General features: G+C 30.7%; 1 protein-coding gene across 1 annotated transcript; it reads left to right on the top strand.

The window, feature by feature from the left end:
- Positions 1 to 591: 591 nt before the first annotated feature.
- LOC121123168 (xanthine dehydrogenase/oxidase-like) lies at positions 592 to 13,747 on the top strand. Its single transcript, XM_040718290.2, is given in 9 exon segments — positions 592 to 702; positions 765 to 1,008; positions 1,064 to 1,211; positions 8,871 to 9,030; positions 9,099 to 9,226; positions 9,228 to 9,341; positions 9,522 to 12,312; positions 12,383 to 12,514; positions 12,584 to 13,747. Coding segments are annotated over 9 exon segments (3,963 nt in total). The 5' UTR covers positions 592 to 653; the 3' UTR covers positions 12,781 to 13,747.
- Positions 13,748 to 22,552: the final 8,805 nt, after the last annotated feature.

Below are 22,552 nucleotides of genomic sequence, written 5' to 3'. Positions count from 1 at the left end.
AATGTATTTTGTATGAGAAATGCATTTTAACTCATGCAATTATATTATTGTATGTAGATATAAGGTTACGAACCAACCAACCTTTAAAGCCTTAACCAGTCCAATTTTGTGAGGTAGATAGGTAGGTGACTTTTACTAATTGAATACATCAAGTAAATTTAATAATTGAACAAAGAAGGCTTTAGAAACACGGAAGTAAGAAGATGAACATGGTGGGCGAGAGGAGTACTGGGGCTTAGCACAAAAAGCTCAAAGTGAGTAAGCAATGAAGAAGAAAAAAATGAAGTTTAAAAATAACTTGTTTTTCGTTTTTTTTTTGTATTAATTCCTTCGTCCCTGCCCCCTCGCTCCTAATCTCTCTTTCCTTATTACATATGTGGGTTAGACGTAAGTACATAATATGTGCTACCTTAAAAGTCCCTATGCATATACCAATAATAAGGAAGACAATAACAATAATAATATCTACAAAGTTTTGTAGATTCTGTAGTTTGTTAATAATAAAAACATATGGAGATTACTTTTTCCATGAAATAAAATATTAAACTGGGATTACAAAGAAGACAAAAATCCTTAGTAATGACATATAACAATTGTTTGATTTTTTTTTAGTCGAAATAAGTTAGTCTTTTAATCATAGAGGAATTCGAAGGATGACATCTACGAGTGAGAGATCCGACTCTCTTATACTCTACGTAAATGGTAAAAGTAAAAAAAATTATTTTGTACTTTTCAAATAAAAAGTACAATTACATACTATGTAGGTCATAAAATCGTCGAAAAATCAATTGATCCTCGACTGACATTATCCACATATCTCCGAAGTCATTTAGGACTCTCAGGGACAAAAGTGGCATGTGGCGAAGGAGGTTGTGGAGCATGCACTGTCATGATCTCAACGTGGAATGGGCACACAGTGAGTCACAAGTCAGTGAATGCGTGTCTAATTCCTCTTGTGTCAATGCATTTGTGCGCCATTACAACAGTGGAGGGGATTGGATCTACGAGGTGAAGGATCTTCTTTGAAAGAAATAATATTTTGATTTTCTTCACAACATTGTAGGACAAAGTTGCATGAAGTTCAAAAACGATTGGCAGATGCTCATGGCTCGCAATGTGGGTTTTGTACTCCCGGATTTGTGATGTCAATGTATAGTCTTTTAAGAAATAAGGCAGTTCCTGATATGGAGGATATAAGTACTTATTTTCAGGTATATCTAAATGTAATAATTAATTTGAACATTGCACTGAATGTATTTAGTTGTGATTAATTAGTGTTGCTATTTAATGATAAATTGATTAGATTACCTGTCATATTTTATTTATCAACTTGCTGCACCTTCCCCAAAATAAATACCTAGTGCACCTACAAAAAAATAACCATTGAATAAAAGAAAAAAAAATCACCTTCAATTTTGAGTAAAGAAAACATTCAAATTTGAAAATTAAATCTTTAATTTTCAAATCAAGCTACTTCCAAAATTAATAAACTATCGAATTAAGTTTTTTACTTATATTCCTATGTACATTGCACATAGAAACAATAATGTCCTGGAAGAGGGGACAATGAAGGGGACTTTCCTTTGGAACTAACACCTGGGCTGAACAGTCTCGGGTTTAAAAAAGAAAACGCGAATTTTTTCTTCATTTTTTTTTTTGTTTCTTAGTTATTATATTATTTTTGTCTTTATTTGCTTTATAGAGCAGAGTCCCCAAAATACTTTTCAAGCCATTGCTTAGCTTGAACGGTATTTTTCCAATCAAAAAGCGATCTAAAATTAAAATATGAGACTCATTTCGATCCATTGTTTTGTAAATATAATACTTAACACAAATACTCACAAATTTACAAAATTATTCTTATGAAATTTTGAAACCTGTCTTTTGAAGGTTGGTACTAACTGCACCATCTATGTGCGAATCCCATGTGTCAATATTTTAGGGTGCAGGAAATTGAGAAATTTCTGAACAGCGGAAAATAAAAATAAATAAAGGACGAGAATTCAAGTATTTATTATAAAAAAGAACTAGAAATAAATGTATATTTCCAGAGAAACGTCTTTAATAAAAAAACTCTTCCCACAAAAAAAAAAAAAAAAAAATTTTAAGAGGCGGCAGATTTTGAAAATCTCTAATACAGCTAAATTCACACATGGGCCTCATGAAGTCGTTTATAAAATTGAACTTGGAACTGCTTCTTTTGATCCTGGATAATGGTTCTCAAACTATGTAAAGATTTTTGCAAGGCACTTCTGTTTTTATTTTTGAGATTTTCGCAGACCCATTAATGAAATAATATTATATAATACTTATATAATTAAATCCTACAGAATACAAATTCACAAGAAACCAAGTTTTTAATTATCGGGATCCCGTTAGTATAGAATAAATACTGTTAAATTAAAGTACTATTCTTTTCTTTTCTTTTTTCCTTAATAATAAACAATATATTTTAAGCTAGTCTTACCCATCTCAAATCTCATTTTTATCATTATTAATAATGGTGCAAGGTTGTTTTTTTTTAGAACCAATGAATCCCGTTTTTCTTAACTAGGTAACTCGATTCGAATCACAACAAATAACTTGAACTATAAGTGATAAAACAGCTTATTTTAGATGAATGTGGTGTTGTATAATTGTGAAATACATAACCCTGGCTAAAAGTCAACTAACGCATCACTACATAGAATCTATGTAACTCATTTATTAAAAAAATGAGACATCTAAAATCACAACTCATACTGCTTAAAAAATACGTACTATATTCCAAATACGGAACGTTGGTGCAGATATGAAGTAGTTTACAAATCATTTATCGAATACATAAGTGATGCATATGCTTTTTGGGTCCTTACTTCCTTTTTCTTAGTATTTAACGTATGATGCACTTGTACATATATATATCTTTGACCCGTTGCAATAAAAAAAACAAAAAAACATGCTATCCGGACAATAGCTTGAACTGATAATATAACTTTCAATATTTGGGTGACTTATATCTTCACCAATATTAAAGCTAGTAGATTCAAATTTTGCTATCATCATCAAAACACCTAGTTCATAGATTGTCAGTTTTTTAAACTATCTATATTAGTTATAAATACCATTTTTATAAAATGCATTTACCAAATGGAACATTTTTGGAGCCAAAATATATTAAATTCCGCGTCAAACTGTGTTTTGTGCTTGTCTAATAAAGTGTACAATTAAAAGTACTATTTCATTGTACTAAGAGATTTTACAGTTCACTTAAAATGTTGTTGTGTACTAGTAGCTACTGAAGTAAATTATTGTTATCATTATATTTGTTAGAAGATAATAATATAGATTGTGAACCACTGCAGCTAATAGTCATAATATCTTTCGCTCTATAAACTTGGAAATGAGGGCTTTCATGAAGTGCCTGTCATTTCCACTCATGTAACACAGCAGATTTGTTAAGTTTTTTATCTTTTGGGACTAACATGTTTCCACTTACTGTATGTTAAAGCCACATAACATGGTATGGCACTGAATAAATTCGTTGCACATTGCAGTTAGCCTATTTTCGTATTGTAAAATAAGGAAAAATATTGACTTTTGGTAAAAAGATAATTGCAAAATCAGAATTTCAATCTATGATTACCCCAAAAAATTGTTAAACTCATTTTTTTATGTCTTGTCAGTTAGTATGTTTTCGTGCTGGGTCGTGTATGGGATATAATCAGAAAAAAAAGGACTTACAATAATACAATTGTTGAAGTAAAATACCATCAATTGAAACATTTTGAGGCTTCTTTTGACATAATTTAGTAGCAATAACTGACATAACATAAATCGTTAAAAATATAAGAAGAGTGATTCTTCACAATGTAGGATTTAACGTTATATATAATTAAATGAAGCTTATATCACGAACTAATTAAATTCAGACTCTTACAAGAAATTTCCGGTAGGTTTAAAACCTCGAGAAACTCCGGAAGAGAAAGCCTAATGTGTACTTTGAACCTATATATGTATCTAATTCATTATTTCGATGAAAAAAAAACCATATTGTAGTTTAGTTTACATTGCTATGTTAGCTTATTTTAGAAAAACCAGAGCTTTACATAAGCATTTTTTTATTTTCTATGAGAAATAAAAAGAAACTATTTGCCTCCTTCTTCTGTGACAATTATTTTAGGAGGAGCAGGAAATTTAATTTAATTTCTATACTTAGATAAGAGAAGAAAAAAAAAAAAAAAATTTCAAAAATTCATCTTTCATAATTATCTTATATATCCCGTAGTCTGTTTTTGGTGTTATCTTACATGGAATCCAAAACAGTATTACAGATATATCTGAAATTTAGCAAGAAAACGTATAAAAGGACAAAGTATCTTCTTACGATATATTTTGGGGGCCTCTGAGTTAATTAAGAGGCTGTGTTTGACCTAAATAAAACCTCCCTTCTCTCCTCTCTTCTATTCTCCCTATATTTATTTTTATATATATCTCTCTGTATCTTTTTTTCTATCTTCATTCTTTGTTTCTATTCCCTTCTATTCAATCCTCCAACGGGGGCACCCTCTCCTATTAAAAAAAACATTCAAAATAGATTATTCAATGTTTAAAATAAAAATGTTAAGGGGCAAAAATATTTACACATGTTCTGTCCTCCCTAATGAAAGTTGAGCCAGCTCGCCACTTGGTTACAGAGTTAAATATGAGATCCTAAGATTGAGATTTAAAATAATATAGAGTAAATCTATACTCAAATTTGAATTAAAACAACAACTCAGTTCCAAATTAAGTATATTTACGTGACTTGTACTTATGTTAATTACTTAACTTTTATTAGTTCACAATTAAATTTATATTTTAGTTTATAAAACGAGTTATTTTTCTTTGCTTAGCACATAAATAATTATTAAATCAAGGAATATGATGAATGATGAGGGGTTCTTAACCATTGAGGGAGAAGCAATTCCAATTATTTTTAATGTGAGCGGTTTTTTATACCCATGATAAGAAAAGGCATATTTGTGAACAATATTGATAATTAATAAATCGTAAAAATCTACAATTAAATCTTTCATTTTTTTGAGGAAGCGTCTCATACTAAAAATATGTTTATAATGAAGAAGTATTCTTTTTGTCTCTAATCTATATTAATGAAGTAAACCTTATATCTCTTCCCTTCTGTATGAATGTATGTCTAGACAAAGTCATAAGAAATAACAATGTTGTTATTTTAATTAAATCTCTCAAGGTGTTTTGCATGTAGCAATAGCATTGAGCATGTGTAGCTGCGACTAAGCCAAGTTGTACTCTAGAGACTAAAATACTAGAAATAACTAGATTTAAAATTTTTGTAAGAGCAAAAGGAGAAAGCGAGAGTGAGAATAATACTGCTGCATTAAGACCCATATTACTATCAGCTGCCTTTTATATAATTTTGGGAGTATAAAAAGAATGAAGAACCTTCTACAACTGAATTAAGATCCTTGTATTGGCTGCCTGTTAAATGATTTTGGGGGAGAAAATGAATAACTACTCTAAAGAGTCGAACCTTCTACATTTAAATTTGCATTAGTGCAGGGAAAATAATGTAATTATATTTTAATTCCTACATATTTATTTTACTATGCATTTTTAAAACAGTTGACAACAAAGATGGGTAAGAATTCTTCTTTTAAATGAGAAGTTAACACCACAACGACCTATTAAATAATGAACAAAAAAGAAGAAAGAGCACACCCATTAACCATTTTTCCTTTTCTCATTTCCAAACTTTGCGTTTTCATTACAAAAATGGCATCCTTACTTATAAGTAGTCACTGAGCATAGTTGTTGTTACTTTTTATATTCATTTATATCAGGTTGAATGTATTGCTTCGCTTTAGACATAAAAACCCATAGCAACAAATTTGATCGTTTGTCTAACTTTTTTATCCATTTTCTTTATTAGAACATTGACCTAACCAAAAACTACAATTTAAAAATATAAAACAAAAAGCTCCAATTATTTTCATAATAAAATTATAAACTTTGAAATTGATATTTGCATATTATTGATTTAAGTCTGATAAATTGAATATTATTCGCCATTTAAAATATTAATTTCATGTATTACGATGAGAATAGTTGAAGAAGGTTTCAAGCTTGTCAGAATTGAAACTAATTTTGTTTATCCTAAATGCAATAAAGACACACAACCAAAATGCTTTGAAAATTTTCACATAGTATACACTAAATTTTAAATTATTTAATAGAATAATTCAAAATATAAAATACTAGCGGCATTGCCCAGAGTGTCGGCGATTTTGATTTGATGACTCCTCAACAAATCCTTAGTGTAAAACTCCGTTTTGCATGTGCAAATTCCCACCGAGCTACTCACTCAATAATTAGACGTTCTCTCCTCAAGAATTAAAAAAATAATAATAGCTTCAGAAACAAAAATCATACAATTTGATGAGCCAAAGAGTACTTTACCTCATTGATAAACTTTATAATGTAGATGGAGAATGTAGATAAATTAAATATAAAGTACTACCTTTTTTTTTCTTTTAATATATTAGTTGAGCCAAAGTTAATAGAAATACCAGGTTATGTACCTCATATAATTGGGCTTGCCAAAATGTTCAATTTGATATACTGTACCGACTGCTGGGCATGAAAGACAGATTTTGACGTCATAGAGTATAACAGGGGTACTCTAACAGTAACAGTCAAGGAAGACAATATATAACTACTCATGGTAACAGTTATACTCTTTGACGTAACTATTAAAAAACGTGGTGGAAGTCAAACATTCGTTGGAAAAGCCTTAAGGTATAACCTTGTATTTCTATTAACCTTGAGTTGATCTAAACGCCTGCAAAATTTAATTCAGTTTATACCCTTTTTTTCTTTATATCGTGTTTATATGATATACATCAGGAAGTACTATATACAGTGGCCCCGTGACTATTTTTAATACATATAGTCAGATAAACGTTTCTTTATTAATATAGATACTTATTAAATCGTAACTATTTCTAAATGAAAAAGTATTGTTTCGCCTTCTTTGTACTAAAAAAAAGAAGAAATATTTTAATGTCGATAAAATCGAACGCATATTTAAATCCCAAATATTAGGTGTCGTACAAAAAAACGAATAAAATGAAAAATATTAAGTAAGGGATGTACAAAAGTATAAAAATTAATGAATTGATTCTTAAAGTAATAAAACCTACGACACCGTCGTAGGTTTTAGGTGTCGTAGGTCGTAGGTGAAATAAAAGGTCTTAAATAAACTTTGTCCTTTTTAAAAGCGTTAATTAACAGTCAAGTGACATTGAAACAATATAAACTGTAGTAAACCGAGCGGTTTTACTGAAATCATAAATTAAATCATAATTGAAGGAAAATCTTAAAGTTGATATTTTTACAAAATAACATGGCCAAATTCCCCATAAATATTTATTAAACTTCATCAAATGGCTTTAAAAATTTATATAAAAAAGACTTAACATCAGCATTGAATACTACTTGATGCAAATGATAAACACTGATATTACAATGAAATCAATGTAATATCTACTAAAATTCCTTCAAAATGGCTAGACTTGTACAATTTTTTTACTGTTGATCGATTAATTACTAGAAAAGTAGGATAACTAAAGAAAAATAACTTATTATTTCCATTATAATAATTATTTATCTACAAGATGGATATAGATTGTTTAAGAATGTAATTACATATTTTAAATACATTTTAGGGTAAGATATTTAATAATAATAGGCGAAAGAGATATAAAATTTGGATAGGTTTAAGTCCTTTTATTTATTGGTCTCATTTTGACAACAGATAGTTCATTTTCCTTAATATTAATGAAAAGTGGGGTTTCATTGTACAAAACTTGCTTGCTTAGATGCCCAAAATAACCAACATTAACAATGCTGACGTCACGTGAAAACGCTCAAAAGGAAAATAAAATATTTTTAGTTACAAAAATTTTTTCCAAATATTTCGTAAAGAAAGTTTATTTATTATATCCCAGATTGAGGATTATGTTACCTTTATTCTATCACGCAACCTTTTATTCGAAAAGAAACAGAATAAAAGTCCAAAATCAGTTGGTTTCATCTAATTCTTATAAACTATATCATTGTTACTCAATAATTGTTGAGAATTGTTAACAACTTAAAAATAACTCATTGAGCCAATCAATATTCAGAAAACTGATTAGGGGAAAAGAAGAAGAAGCATCGACAGCTAAAACAAAAATACACTGTGTATTTTTGTTTTAGCGAGGTAATCCCATGTGAGAGCTCAAGTCCGTGTACTATCCTTCCTACACCATTTTTTTTTTGTCAAATTTGTAATATTTTGTGTAAAAGGCAATTATTGTAGTCAAATTATGAAACTTTGTTTTCAATGCTTTTAATATTAAGAAAAGATACAAAATTTATTTACTATCAAAATGTCAGAAATTAAATCAATACTGCTAAATTTATTAAAAAAAAAATTAAAACTATTCCTTAATATAACTATAATATAAAAGCCAAAACTATGTCTTTATAATAAATAGAAAAAAGAGTCATTAAAAATGTCTAATACAAAAAAACTCATTTTAACAATATTTAATTTGTAAATTTGATAATTTTCTCTGTAAATATTTTTGAATGTTAAGCTAAATGTTGTTTTTATCCGGATTAATGAAACTTTTATGCAAATTCGTTAATAGAAAGTAAAAAAAAAATAGTTTATGAGATCTAAGTAAATGAGTCAAATATTTGCTCTGAAACATATATATATATTTAAGTCCTACTAGTACTACAAATGCACCAATCATAATAGCTAAAATAAAGACTACCAATGAATAAATCGGTTTATCATGTCTAATTATATATTATTACGATAGGGAAATTTATGTCGTTGCACTGGGTATAGGCCCATCTTGGAAGCCTATAAAACATTTACTGATACAAAATTTGGGGAGGGTAATAATTATAAAAGGATTACTACAGGAAAATGCCCTTGTAAGGTAAATGAGGAGGAACCCACTGATATCAGGAGTAATGGTAAGCAGGCTAACAAATGAATGCACAATACATATAAATTATAATTATTTATCGTCTATGAAATGAAGTATTAAAATGTGATCCCACTCAAGAAGCTATTTTTCCAAGTGAATTAAAGGAAATGCATCCACCCAAATCTCGAAAATATATTGGTCCTGATTTAATTTGGTATGTTCCTTTGAATTTGAAAGAACTTTTTAACATTAAAAAAAAGCTATCCAGATGCAAGGATTATCAACGGGAACACGGAAGTTGGAATTGAAGTCAAATTTAAAATCTCTAAAGTTCATGTTATGATACAGACTACTCAGGTATACCTACCTATTTTATTTATTAATTTATGTACCTACTTGATAATATGTTGGCCTTGAACTCATTATCTCTCTGCAGTTTAATTCATATCATGTTCATACATACCCATGTATGTATTGCGCAGTTATTTTTACGACATGATAATAATACAGGTATTTTTAATTCTTTCTATTTTTAAGGTGAATGACTTGCATAACATTGAAATAAATGACAACTTTCTACAGATTGGTGCTTCCTGCAGTCTTTCCAAAATAGAAGAACTATGTGATCATTTAATTGAGTCAGAAAAGCATTCCAAAATGCAAATTATTAAGGAAATAAAGTTCATGTTACAGGTGTTTGCCGGAAAACAAATTAGAAATGTTGCCACATTGGGTGGAAATATCAGTACTGGGAGTCCTATATCTGATCTTTTACCTATTTTATTGTCAACATCTTCAATTTTGCGTGTGGGATCTGCAACATATGGCTTACGAGACGTAACTCTCGATTCAAAATTCTTTCTTGGCTATAGAAAAAATATGTTGAAGAATGAAGAAATTATTATCAATGTTCTGATTCCTTTTGAGTCGCAAAACGAGTACTTTAAGACGTACAAGATCTCTAAACGAATAGAAGATGATATTGCAATAGTAAATGGGGCTTTTTTGTATCAAATTTGCCCCACAACAACTAACATATTGAAGGCAAAAGTTGCTTTCGGAGGTATTGGTCCTTATACCAAGCTTTTAAACCAAACAAACTCATTTTTACAAGGAAAACCATGGAACGAATCAACCTTTGAATTAGCAATGAACAGATTATTAGATGAAACCAATATCCCGATGGGATCTCCAGGTGGAATGGAGCGTTATAGACAATCATTAGTTTTGAGTCTATTTTATAAATCTTTTCTCGATATAAATACAGAGAGATCTGGGAAAGTAACGAGTCAATACAAAGAAAAAGAATTTAAAAGCATACAGCTCTATGACTTTTCTTTATCTCAAGGCAAAAATAGTGTACAAGGTACGATACAAAAACCAAAGAAGCACATTTCTGCAGATTTACATACCACTGGTGAGGCTAAATACGTGGACGATTACAACAAGACAGAAAATGAGATTTTTTGTGTATTTGTTTATAGTCGAATGTCAAATGCTTTGATTAAATCCATAGAATACTCAGAGGCAGTCAATTCCCCAGGAGTTTTGGGTTTTATTTCATCAAAGGATATTCCAAAGGAATCAAATCTTTTTTGCGTTTCTCTTTTAAAAGACGAATTAATTTTTGCTGATACAAAAGTGAATTGTTATGGTCAAATCATCGGAGCAATTCTAGCAGACACTCGAGAGCATGCAAAAGATGGAGCTTCAAAGGTACAAGTCGACTATGAAAAACTTGATCCTATTTTAACCATAGAGGATGCAATTGAATCATCATCTTTCTTTCCTTTGCCTCATTCTAAGCTTCAGGCAGGAGATCCATCAAACATTTTTGAAAGTTGTGATCATATCATCGAAGGTAAAGTTCAAACTGGAGCTCAGGAACATTTTTATTTAGAGACACAATGTGGACTAATTGTTCCCACCGAGACAGGTATATTAGCTCATTCTTCAACTCAAAATCCTACAGAGACTCAACAATGTATAGCTAAGATGTTGAATATTCCTATGAATCAGGTTAATGTGTCAGTCAAACGCTTAGGAGGTGGTTTTGGAGGAAAAGAAACACGATCCATTCCATTTACACTTGCAGCGGCTTGGGCTGCAGTTCAATATAGGAAACCCGTTCGTTTTGCATTGGAAAGAGATGAGGATATGATCATGAGCAGCTATAGGCATCCCTTTCTTGGTAAATACAGAGTAGGATTTAACGACGGTGGAATCATTCAGTGTGTTGATATTAAACTTTATGCTAACGCTGGATGGACCATGGATCTATCATTTGCAGCGATGGAAAGAGCAATGCTTCACTGTGAAAATAGTTACAGAATAAAACATTTGAGTATAGAAGGATTCTGCTGTAAAACAAATTTGCCCTCAAATACTGCATTTCGCGGATTCGGGGGACCACAAGTCATGATGATCGTTGAAAATTATATTGAAAGGGTAGGAGATACACTAAATATGTCCCCTGAATCAATCAGAGAAATAAATATGTACCAAGAGGGGGATGTAACTTATTATGGACAAGAGCTAGAGAATTGTTCTCTTCGTAGATGTTGGCAAGAGTGTGAAGCCCTTAGCCAGTTCTCTGAAAGAAGAAGGAGTGTTGATGAATTTAATTTAGGGAATAAATGGCGTAAAAGAGGATTATCCATGATACCCACTAAATATGGCATCGCATTTGGACTTCCTCATTTAAACCAGGCTGGATCACTCATTCATGTCTACAAGGATGGTTCCATTTTGGCTTCACATGGAGGTGTAGAAATGGGTCAAGGTCTTCACATAAAAATTGCTCAAATAATTAGCACAGTATTAGAGGTTCCACTGAGTATTATATCTATTTGTAATACTATGACAGATAAAGTGCCCAATACCTCTGCTACAGCAGCAAGTGTCGGTTCAGATCTCAATGGAATGGCCATAAAAGCTGCATGTGAAGAAATTAATAAGCGCCTGGCTCCAATTGTTGACTCCTATCCAAAAGCGTCCTGGAATGAAATAATAACTCTAGCTTATGAATCCAGTATTTCTCTTTCATGCACAGGATTTTATTCTACGCCGGATCTAGGGATGAATTGGAAAGAAGGAAAGGGTAGGCCCTTTAATTATTTCACATATGGAGTTGGTTGCTCGGTGGTAGAAGTGGACTTGCTAACTGGAATGCATTGTCTCTTGAAAACAGATATTGTTATGGACTTAGGCGAGTCTCTTAATCCCGCCATTGATATTGGACAAGTTGAAGGAGCTTTTGTGCAAGGCTATGGACTATTTACAATGGAACAACTCCTTCATACACCAGATGGGGAATTAATTACCAAAGGTAAACAAGGGGAGGGGGGATAACTTTGTATCTTTTTATAGAACTAAAAACAAAACGCATCTATTAATAGGCCCTAGCAATTATAAGATCCCTGGATTTAAAGATATTCCAAAAGAGTTTAATGTTTCTTTACTAAGAGGATCCAAAAATTCAAGGGCTGTATATTCTTCGAAAGCTGTGGGAGAGCCCCCTTTATTTTTGGGTAATTCCTGTTGTATAAAAAGTTAGAACTTACATATATTTTCCATGTTTTTTTATTTTCATTTCAAAGCTGCGTCTGTATATTTTGCAATCAAAGATGCTTTAAAATATGCAAGAAAAGAGAACAATGAGGATATTATATTCAATTTGGAAATCCCTGCAACCTCAGAAAGAATTAGACTAGCCTCCAACGACTGGATCATTTCTAAAATACCTCCTCTATCCCTATCATCATCAGGGAATAAGCCATGGAGTATTCAAGTGTAAAATATAATACAAAAACTATTGTATTCATATATATTCATTTGCTTTCAATATTTCTTTATTTTATGTCATAAATACACACAACCTTTCTTTGAGAAAGTAAATTGTATGCTCTCTCTTTCTCTCTAGCTATCTTTTCTTCTCTCTCTCTCCCTCTCTTTAGTACCTTCTTCCTATTTATTGATGTGATCAAGGAGTTGTTTTTGTATGTGTCTGAGGGGGAGGGGGTACAAACAGCATACTTGAGAAATGGGAAAGATTATATACTGTTCCGACCTGGTTCTGCGAGTGGATAACTCTGAAGAGATTAATAATGTTACTGAATGGATCATGGCATCTACAGACTTTCGCCCCGCCTATCCAGATGGTTGTGTAGTTCGTAACGAACTCTCCACTGCAGGAAAGCTTGGAGTGATTATGATCGTATGGATGGCTCTGATTATTTTAACTACATTCTACTGCTACTTTTGTGAACGACGTCTTTTTCCCATGACAACAAAAGAAGCACAGAATAACATAAACGAATCATTGGATGATCAGTACTCCTTTTACTCTGATGATAGCAACAATAATAATACCCTCATCTCCCCATTGAATAGTCCAAGTAACAGTGGAAACAAGAACAATAGCAACAGCAGCACCACCACCACGAGCAGGTCCCTTAGATTCTTTACTTCAAAAAAGAACAAAAAGCCCAATCGAAATACGAATGTCTATAAACGTTTTTGAATTCATTCATTCATTGTTATTATTATTCTAACGAATCATTATTATGCTCATTATGCTCTTAATACTAAATGTGAACATAATCACAATTTCCCTTTCCCTACTTTTGTTTGGAATTTCATCTCCTGACTTTGCATACCTTTACCATTTATGTACATGTTTTATACCAAAAGATAACGAAGACAAATCATACCAAATGACATATTTAGAGTATATTATCAAATAAACTATAATCAATCTGTTATATTATTTTATTTTATCATTGCTTCAGCCCCACGACTAGCTTTTTTATCCACTTTCAACCTCCACTGTCAAAAGGCTAAGGACAAATTTAAAAAACAAAACAAAAAAAAAACACGTTTTGTATTTTTCTTTTTGTCAACTGCTAATTATCATTTAGAGAATTTAATTAATTATCATATAAATTGAATTAATAATTTTATCAAAAATACCCTCAATGACATGAATTATGAACTAAAGTCTTAATTGATATATATTTATATCAAAACCAAAATTCTATGTTATACTTTTTGGATTTCATAATATTGCTTTAAATGACGACAAATTCAACTTAGGCCCTAATTCTGAATATCCATTATCCCACTAACATAAAAATTTACAAGTCTGGACTTCGTTGTCAGCTGTAGATTTGTCTACTAAAAATATCACCTCTTTATTATCATGATTCTGAACGTTGATTGGTTTGAGCATGTATTAATTCTTGTTGAACTTTTAAAAATCCTACACTAACAATTACATAAAAAATAGACCAGCTGATAAGAAGAATGAACTAATTAACAACATATTTTGAGCTTTTTTCAGTGTTACCTCATTGGCACAAAACAATTAAACAGCCTTTTGTTGTCAACTGTCGATGTTTCTGTTTCTTTTCCGCTAATTTGTGTTCTGAATGTTGATCTGTTGAATTTGAATTATTTCTAGTAATGTTCTTTACAATTTCCAACAATAATAAAATAATAATTTCGTAATTGGGAAGAATTGGCCGACTACCAACTGGTTTTGGGCCTTTTTTCTATTTCTTTTCAGAGGAAAAGTTGTGTGATATAATAAAGATAACAACTCATTTTATCATAGAATCACGGGATACACTAACAAGGCTATTTCTTGCTAGTGTATACCGAAATAAAAACTACATTAACTTTTATAACAAACATAGCTAAGCGCTCTAAAAAAAGCATATATTTGTATTTTTTTTTTTTAAACTTGGATATCTTGCAGGTATTTCTAGAATTGAGATCCAGAATAAGGTCGATAATGATTTGTAACGGATAACCAAATATAAATGACAGAAAAAAACTGTGTAAGCAACATTTCTAGAAAAGATTTTATTAAATAATATAGACTTATCATTCATATATGTACTAATAAATATTTAAAGTGCACCAATTCATTTTCATATTTTTCTTTGATCAGTTAGTACAATCTTTCTCATCATTTTTTTTAATGCATAATTACAGAACTATTAGCAAATTTATATTTTTACTTTGGCCAGTATATTTATTCTTACGAATCCATTTGCTGAGTAATGGGAGGGCCGAATAAAGATTGATTCCTTTCCGAATTTATATATACATCTAACTTTTAATTTTATATGTGGATATCTGTTTTCCAAATTTCTTCATAGAAGTTGCTTACAAATATATCTATAAATACTATATATAACTTTCTTGATAGTTATGAGAGACAACCTACGTCTATTATATATTTTAACCCTACAATGCATGAATTTTAATTTTTAGATAAAAACAAATTAATTTTTAAATTATAATTGCTTCATTATTGATCTGCTTTGTTATGAGGATAAATTTATTCCATAGGACTGAAAATAAGCCAGCTTTCATCATTTTTATTTCAATATTTTTGAAAAAAAAATCAAGTACCATTCATTCAGTGAGAATTCGACATTAGAGGTTTCTTGATTATTTAAAGAATAAGTATAATTGATCCTAACTTTTTTGAGACTTTATTTATTTATATCTCTTTGAAATTCGATGGGAACTTATGGGTAAAAATACGAGAATTGTTTGAAAAATCTGTGTAAAGTCCTAGAGATGGCACTATTGGTGAGTATCGAGGTAATGTTTAGTTAGTAGCATCTTTTGGAAGAACACTCACCAACTTTCACCTAGATCCGTCTATTTCTTTCTGTTTGGCATTCGTTTGAATCGAGGAATCGGCCGGAAAGATTATAGCGACTGTCTGTTGGATTCGCAAGGAATTATCCTCATTGATTATCTGGAAAAGGGTAAAAGTTGCATATTATTCATCGTTATTGGACCGTTTGAAAGCCGAGCTGCAAAAAAGCCCACGATTGGCCCACAAAAAAGTAATTTCCCATTACGACAATGCATCAGCTCCCACTTCAGTAGTTGTGGTCGCAAAATTAATAGAAATAGGCTTCCAACTCGAGATGCCCAAAGTACTAGCAATCTTACGTACCTTCACTCTTTTGTCATTCCTCAACATATGATGGAATTTATCGATGATTTCTGTAGAAGTAAACTCAACAGGGCGTCCAGAACGTTCAGAGTCACTTGTGCCCACATAGCCACTCCGAAATTTTGAAACCATTTATAAAATGTTCTACTACAAGGTGCACAGTTTAGTTAGATATTTATTTTAATAAAATCAGTGGTACTTCGAGAGTCTTAGTCGCATGTTGTCCCAGTCTTATTTATTTAACAGTATAGAATATAGCACAGTTGATAGTTTAAACAGAATCTACTCCTAACTAACGTTTGAGATTAGTGTCGAGCTGTACGTATCGACGATATAGTAAAAATAGTCAAGATGGGAAAGAAGCAGAACGCCACCAAATTGCTCAGGAAGCTAGAAGAGACCAGATTCCTTGGAAAGAAAGCTATTGAGGACTTAAGAAGTCTTCCTCATGAACTGGAGGCGATGACAATGGAGGACATCAAAGCCTCTTCTAAAATAGCTGTGGTGGAACAAGAGGTAGTCCATATGAAAAAAAAAAGTCAACGAACACAGAGAGGTCATGGGGGAATACGCTCAAGTCGAAGAACTTTAGTATCAGGAGTCAGCGGAGAAGATTTATGGAGCTCAGATACGAGTTCGAGAATGCAGCAAGGATCACTATCCAAAGTTCCGCCAATAGCACCCTGGAGTCCGGAAGAAAAAGTCGAGTGGATGCATCTTTAAAGCCCACCCCTTTAGAATACAATACTACTTTAATTAATTTCAAGGCATGGCAAAAAACATTCCGCCGGTATTACTCAGCCAACAGCATGCACATATTACCTTTACCCAAGCAACAATTTAACGCTGTATTAAAGTAAGCCTGAAGTTGTCTGAACGTCGTGTAAACGTTAATTTTGGTTGCTCCATGGTTAATACATGGTTGTGCAGGAAAGTCGTCTAAGAGTTGTATTAACGTAATATAATGCTTAAAAACAACTTCAAATAACGTTGATCGAACGTTATCTTATAGTTGTTTGTTTGTTAAAAATATTTTTCAAATAACGTTGATCTAACGTTATCACTTAGTTGTTTTATTGGTTGTGCTCAACTCCTTAATAACCCTATTGTAATGAAAACGCTTTCTATTGCACAGAATATTACGTACCACATTATATTTTATTAAATTAATAATATTAACATCATATAGAAGTACATATAACACCAAGACTGAAATAATTACTTATGTATTCATGCATATAAAAATTTATAAGAATAACATATATATATATATTATAAATAAGAAATAGCAAGAAGATTTTCGAGTGCCGTGTGTTTAATATGGTGTTTCATAGCCCAGTGTTGTAAAAAGTTCTTGAGTGAGTTTTGCACTGAACTATCCTCAACGGTAGAGTCATTAGAGAACTCTATAGTATTTATAATTAATATCTTCAATAATATCTGGACGTCTGTCCAGATATTATTATTTTACTTAATGGTATGCCAATTGCCAACCTATTCTCAGGCTCAGTATCTGACAATAACAAAAAAGAATCCTCATGGTTAGAGTCCCAAATTTTGATAGGCTCTTGTTGTGTCGGTTCAAGCTGTTCAACGTTGGGTACATTGTTTTCTTGTAACATTTCTTCTCTCAACCCATTTCACACAGATTCCATCTCTTGACGACCCCTTTTCCACTTCTTGTTGTCGGCTTGTCTGGCTAACCGCTCCTAACTCATTGCTGGAAAATTCGTAAAAAAACTAACTTAAAATAATAATTTAGCTTATAATTCTTATACATATAGTTGTAGAAAAAAAAATATTTTTTGAATAACAGCGACACTAACCATTCAAACAATAACGAGCCAAATACTGAAAGAAATAGGGAATTTATAAAAAAAGCAAGTTGAACAGCCCTAGGTAATATCTTCTTGAAAAAAAGCGTGTTCCATTTTACATTCATTTCCAGATATCTCTAATTTTTATGAAACGACAAATAATGTGTACCAAATACGTTGATTCGTCTATTTGTTTGTGCGTTTTAATCAAAGAAAATATATATTTTGGCAACAGTATGGTGCCCTGGAAAAAGCATTTAAGCTATCCTGCACACACACAAACATATATATTTATATTTATAAACTTACTACCCGGGGTGGGTGTAAAAGTTTATTAAATCGATTACAATTATTGAAGTTTATTTTGATAATTATTATAATTAAATATTATTTACTATTATTAAAATCTGCTAAAGAATTAACTTTTATAATTATCAAAGACGAATGAATCCTACATTACGAGCATTTCATAAAGAATTTCATTTTCGACATTTTTCGTCCTTTTTTTGGAATATTCTTGATTTCTTTCAACAGAATGATTAAAAATTGATAGCATTTTTCCTGAATTAGTGTAGAAAAAAGTAATTTTAATAATTTCTCATCTATCTCTCACCTAAGCAGATAATAATATCTTATCATATAAAAATAGGACAAATTTCTAAATTTATATACTTACGATTTTCCGAATTAACGGCTCAAATCGAAAATTGATGCCAAATTTGGATTCAGCACAAAAACATAAGTAAGATACTGTATTTTTTTAGCAAATTGAGCAGTATATATTTGTGTAATAGTTCGTTATATCATATCATCGATTTTGGGTTCGATACTTTAATAATCTTGATAAAAAGTTATAATAAATTAGCTTTTTCGTTATTTTCATGACCGTGATACAACGTCATAATAACTTAAGTATGCTCGGTCTAAGTTATTATTAAGTTGTCTCATGGTTATAAATATAACAAATCTCTTCGTTATATTTATAACCATGAGTTAACGTAAATATAAGGTTATTTTCTTGTAGTGTTTTAACCAACCATTATTTAAACCTATTCTAAAGTTAATATTACGTTATGTGTTGGCTGGGTAGACGAGCAGAGATGATATTTGGATGCATGTCATGTTTGGATGAGATCAGAAGTGGCAATCTCGAACAATTCTTTAGAAATGGATGACTCCAAAAGTATCGAGATATGTATAGATACGTTAGATAAACACTACAAAGAGAAATACTCGTTGTTAAACAGAAGGGTCGACTTCTATAAATACGTGCAAAGATCAGGAGCAGACTTTACTACATTTTCTAATAAAACTAAAGCGTTATGGACCGAAGCCGGACTCGATAAATTTTCTACTGAAGACCAACTTGTCGTACGTTTAGTCGTGGGACTCATGGATAGAAACCTCCAGAAGGAAGTGTTAAAAATGTCTAATCCAACATTGAAGGACATAAGAGAGAAATGTCTTTCTTGGGAGGCCGCAGGAATAAAGCAAGATCTCTTAGATTGTAAACCTAAAATCTTACAAACACAGGCAAAGGATATCCCAAAAGGAGTCAGGGTCTTGAAAAAGGTGTGGTCGAAGTCATGCAAACAAGTAATGTCCAGCTAATGAAAGAAGTGTCATTTTTGTGACAATATAGGACATTTCAAATCTCAATGTCGTAAAATGAAGAGCAATATAAATATTTCTGTAAAAAATCAACGTGTGGAAGTAGTGGAAGTAGCCTATATTCATGAAACAAGAGAAAGATTTAGAAAAACTACACCTACTATCAAAGTTAGTATCGGTCCATAAGAGAATGAGACTGGTAAATTTATATAAGTTGATGCTATTCCTGATACAGGAGCAACCGAGTCACTGATCCCGTTGAACATGATGAGGGAAATCGGTTTGAATATCGATCAACAAAAGAAAGTACGAATAGTAGCTGCTGGAAATAACATATCAAAATGTGAAGGTATTGTGAATCTATCAATTAAGATTCAGGACAGACAAGTCAAGTGTGTTACTTCGAGAGTCTTACTAGCATGTTGTCCTAGACTTATTTATTTAACAGTATAGAATAATGAGCTAATTATAAGCTGTTATATTGAAGACAATAGTTAAAATGTAACAAAATAATAATACTTTTTAGCATTGATTGACAAATAATAATAAAAATTAGTACATCAATGTTTAAAATCCCAATTTATGAGTTCTCCGTTATTTTACATTTTATCTTATGGATTCATTCAACTTTATTTTGGACACACAAAAACTATTTCATTATTGTGATTGTTTTCAGGCGAGTAGAGGTTTCAAAATCCTACTTACTATCATTTTTAGAAATGTTATTGGCCTGTATTGCAAACTGTTCAAACAATATGAAAGTAGGGATGTATTAAAATTTGATTTCCCGAGTATCATATGAATATTTACTAAAATATATTCATTTAGAGCAGCGGTTCCCAACTTTTCTGCTTCCATGACCCCTTAATAACATTTGCAAAGTTGCAGTGATCCCATTTTTAGAACTAACTAGTACAAGGCCATATATAAAATTTGAGTTCTAAATATCTGAAAATTTATAGGCACAATATTTTTTTTTTTACAAAATTTCGTTGTAAATCGTGGTTTTTTAATTCCCGCTTCAGCTATGAAAGTAAATCCTTACTTTCTACATTTCTAAAAACAAAAAGACATTCGGTATCAAACAACCACTTTTTTTAAGGCGTAAGGCGATCCCATGCAAATTTTCGTGGACACACTAGTCTACCGAGAATAGTCAAAATCACAAGGCAACAGAGATTATTCAAGGCATCAAATTTGAATCTGTTAGCAAGATAAAACCTTAAAACTTTATATTTATTACTAACGGTAGTACCCGGCATTGCCCAGAGTAATTACGTATCGTCAAACAGACAAACTTTGCCTTAAAAATATAGAAGATAACTCCCAAAGAGATCTTCAGTGTTACTAACCGTTTTTTATGTGTACACACACCTAGTTATTCAATACATAGATGTTCTCTTCTCAAGAATGCAAGAATAATAATAAAAGCTTGCGAAAAAAATATTAATGTGACGTTATAACGAATGCGCCAGGGAGCACTATAGTCTCTAGAGCGCTACCTAGTCGAGTTATCGCTACACACGCTCGATTCTTCATACAAAACACCTGCGAGATTTAATTAATATGACTACATTGTTATTTATTAAATCAAAAAGGTCTTTTTTCCATTCAAACATACATTCAAACAGATAAACTTTGCTTTATTATTATGGAAATATATAAGATAAGTGACAAATTAGGATCTTTCACATGATCATTTCATGCTCAATACATTATATTCACTTATTCCTAATATATTATTAATTTTTCCGCTATACTGATGGTACAAAAATATAACTCATATGATGTATTTTCCTCCTGTTCAAAGAAAACATATTGAAAAATACTCATAAATGACTTATATGCAGTTGTTCAAAGTTACAAGGTAACCTTAACAGTCTCCTATATTTATAAACGTAGCCTTACATTTTTAAATAGATATTCTACTTTTTTTTCACGTTCATACCTAAACGCGTATAGTATAAAAGTAATAAGTAATAAGGGATGGAACACTAAAAATAAACAAAATCATTAGTCGTCATAACAAACATAGCTACACGGACTAAATAAAAAATATATACATTTTTTTTCAAAATTTAGATATATTAAAAACATTATTCTAAATGAGATCAATAATAAGGTCCATAATGAGTTATAACAGAGAAAACTATAAATGACTAGAAAAAAATGGGTGAACTACATTAATAGAAAATATTTTATAATATAAACGGATTAGACATACCTTCAATATATGTGCATACTAATAAATATTTACAATAAACCATTACATTTTGATATTTTTATTTAATCAGTAGTTCTTATCGATTTTTTTTTGCTTATAACTTAGCTTAACATAATCCCACTCTTCTGTAATAAAATTTTTCATTGATACAGAGAACATTTTCCAAAAAAATGATGCTTGCGTTGTTGCGAAAATTATTATCAAAATTGTCAAATCTTCGAAAATTATATGTATTAATTTGTACCTATACATTTGCCAAGTAGTTGTAACAGCAAATAAAAATTGATTGCTTTCCGAATTTACACACATATAATAAGTGTATAAAAAAGTATAAAAATTTACACTTATACACAAAAAATTAACTTTTGAAAAAAATATTCAAATATTGAATTGATAAAAATATTAAATTTTTGGGAAAAATAACATATATAAAATTTTGTGTTCTGCTAAATAATTTGCCAGAATGACAAAAAAAATTAAATTTTTTGGAAAAAAAGATCAAATATAAAGTTTTGTGTTCTGCTACATAATTTGCCAGAATGACAAAAAAAATTATATTAAAAGGTAAAAATTCCTCCAGCACTACCAATGTGGCGATGTACATGGTATTTTTTTAATTTGGTGAATATTTTTACCAGAATGATGTATTTTAATAACGTTTTTGCATAAAAAATATTTATTTTTTCAAATAATGTTTTTATTAGGAAAAAACATTTATATATATATATATATATTATGTGAGGTCCACCAGTGGTGGAATTTATTTTCAAGTGGGAAGCCAAATGATATAATGGTGACGTTATCAGAGACGTCAGCAGGATTTTTTTTTTCTAAGGGAGCCTTTTTGACAATTTTGGTAAAAAAGTTTTTTGTTTTTTATTATAAATGGGAAATTTAAAAAATAATTTTTTTTAGAACAGACAAAAACTTTATTTAT

The sequence above is a fragment of the Lepeophtheirus salmonis genome, chromosome 8, assembly GCF_016086655.4.
Source record: "Lepeophtheirus salmonis chromosome 8, UVic_Lsal_1.4, whole genome shotgun sequence".
NCBI classification, from domain to species: Eukaryota; Metazoa; Arthropoda; class Copepoda; order Siphonostomatoida; family Caligidae; genus Lepeophtheirus; species Lepeophtheirus salmonis.
The sequence above is the reverse complement of the archived record's forward strand: the minus strand, read 5'-3'. Positions and strand labels throughout refer to the sequence as shown.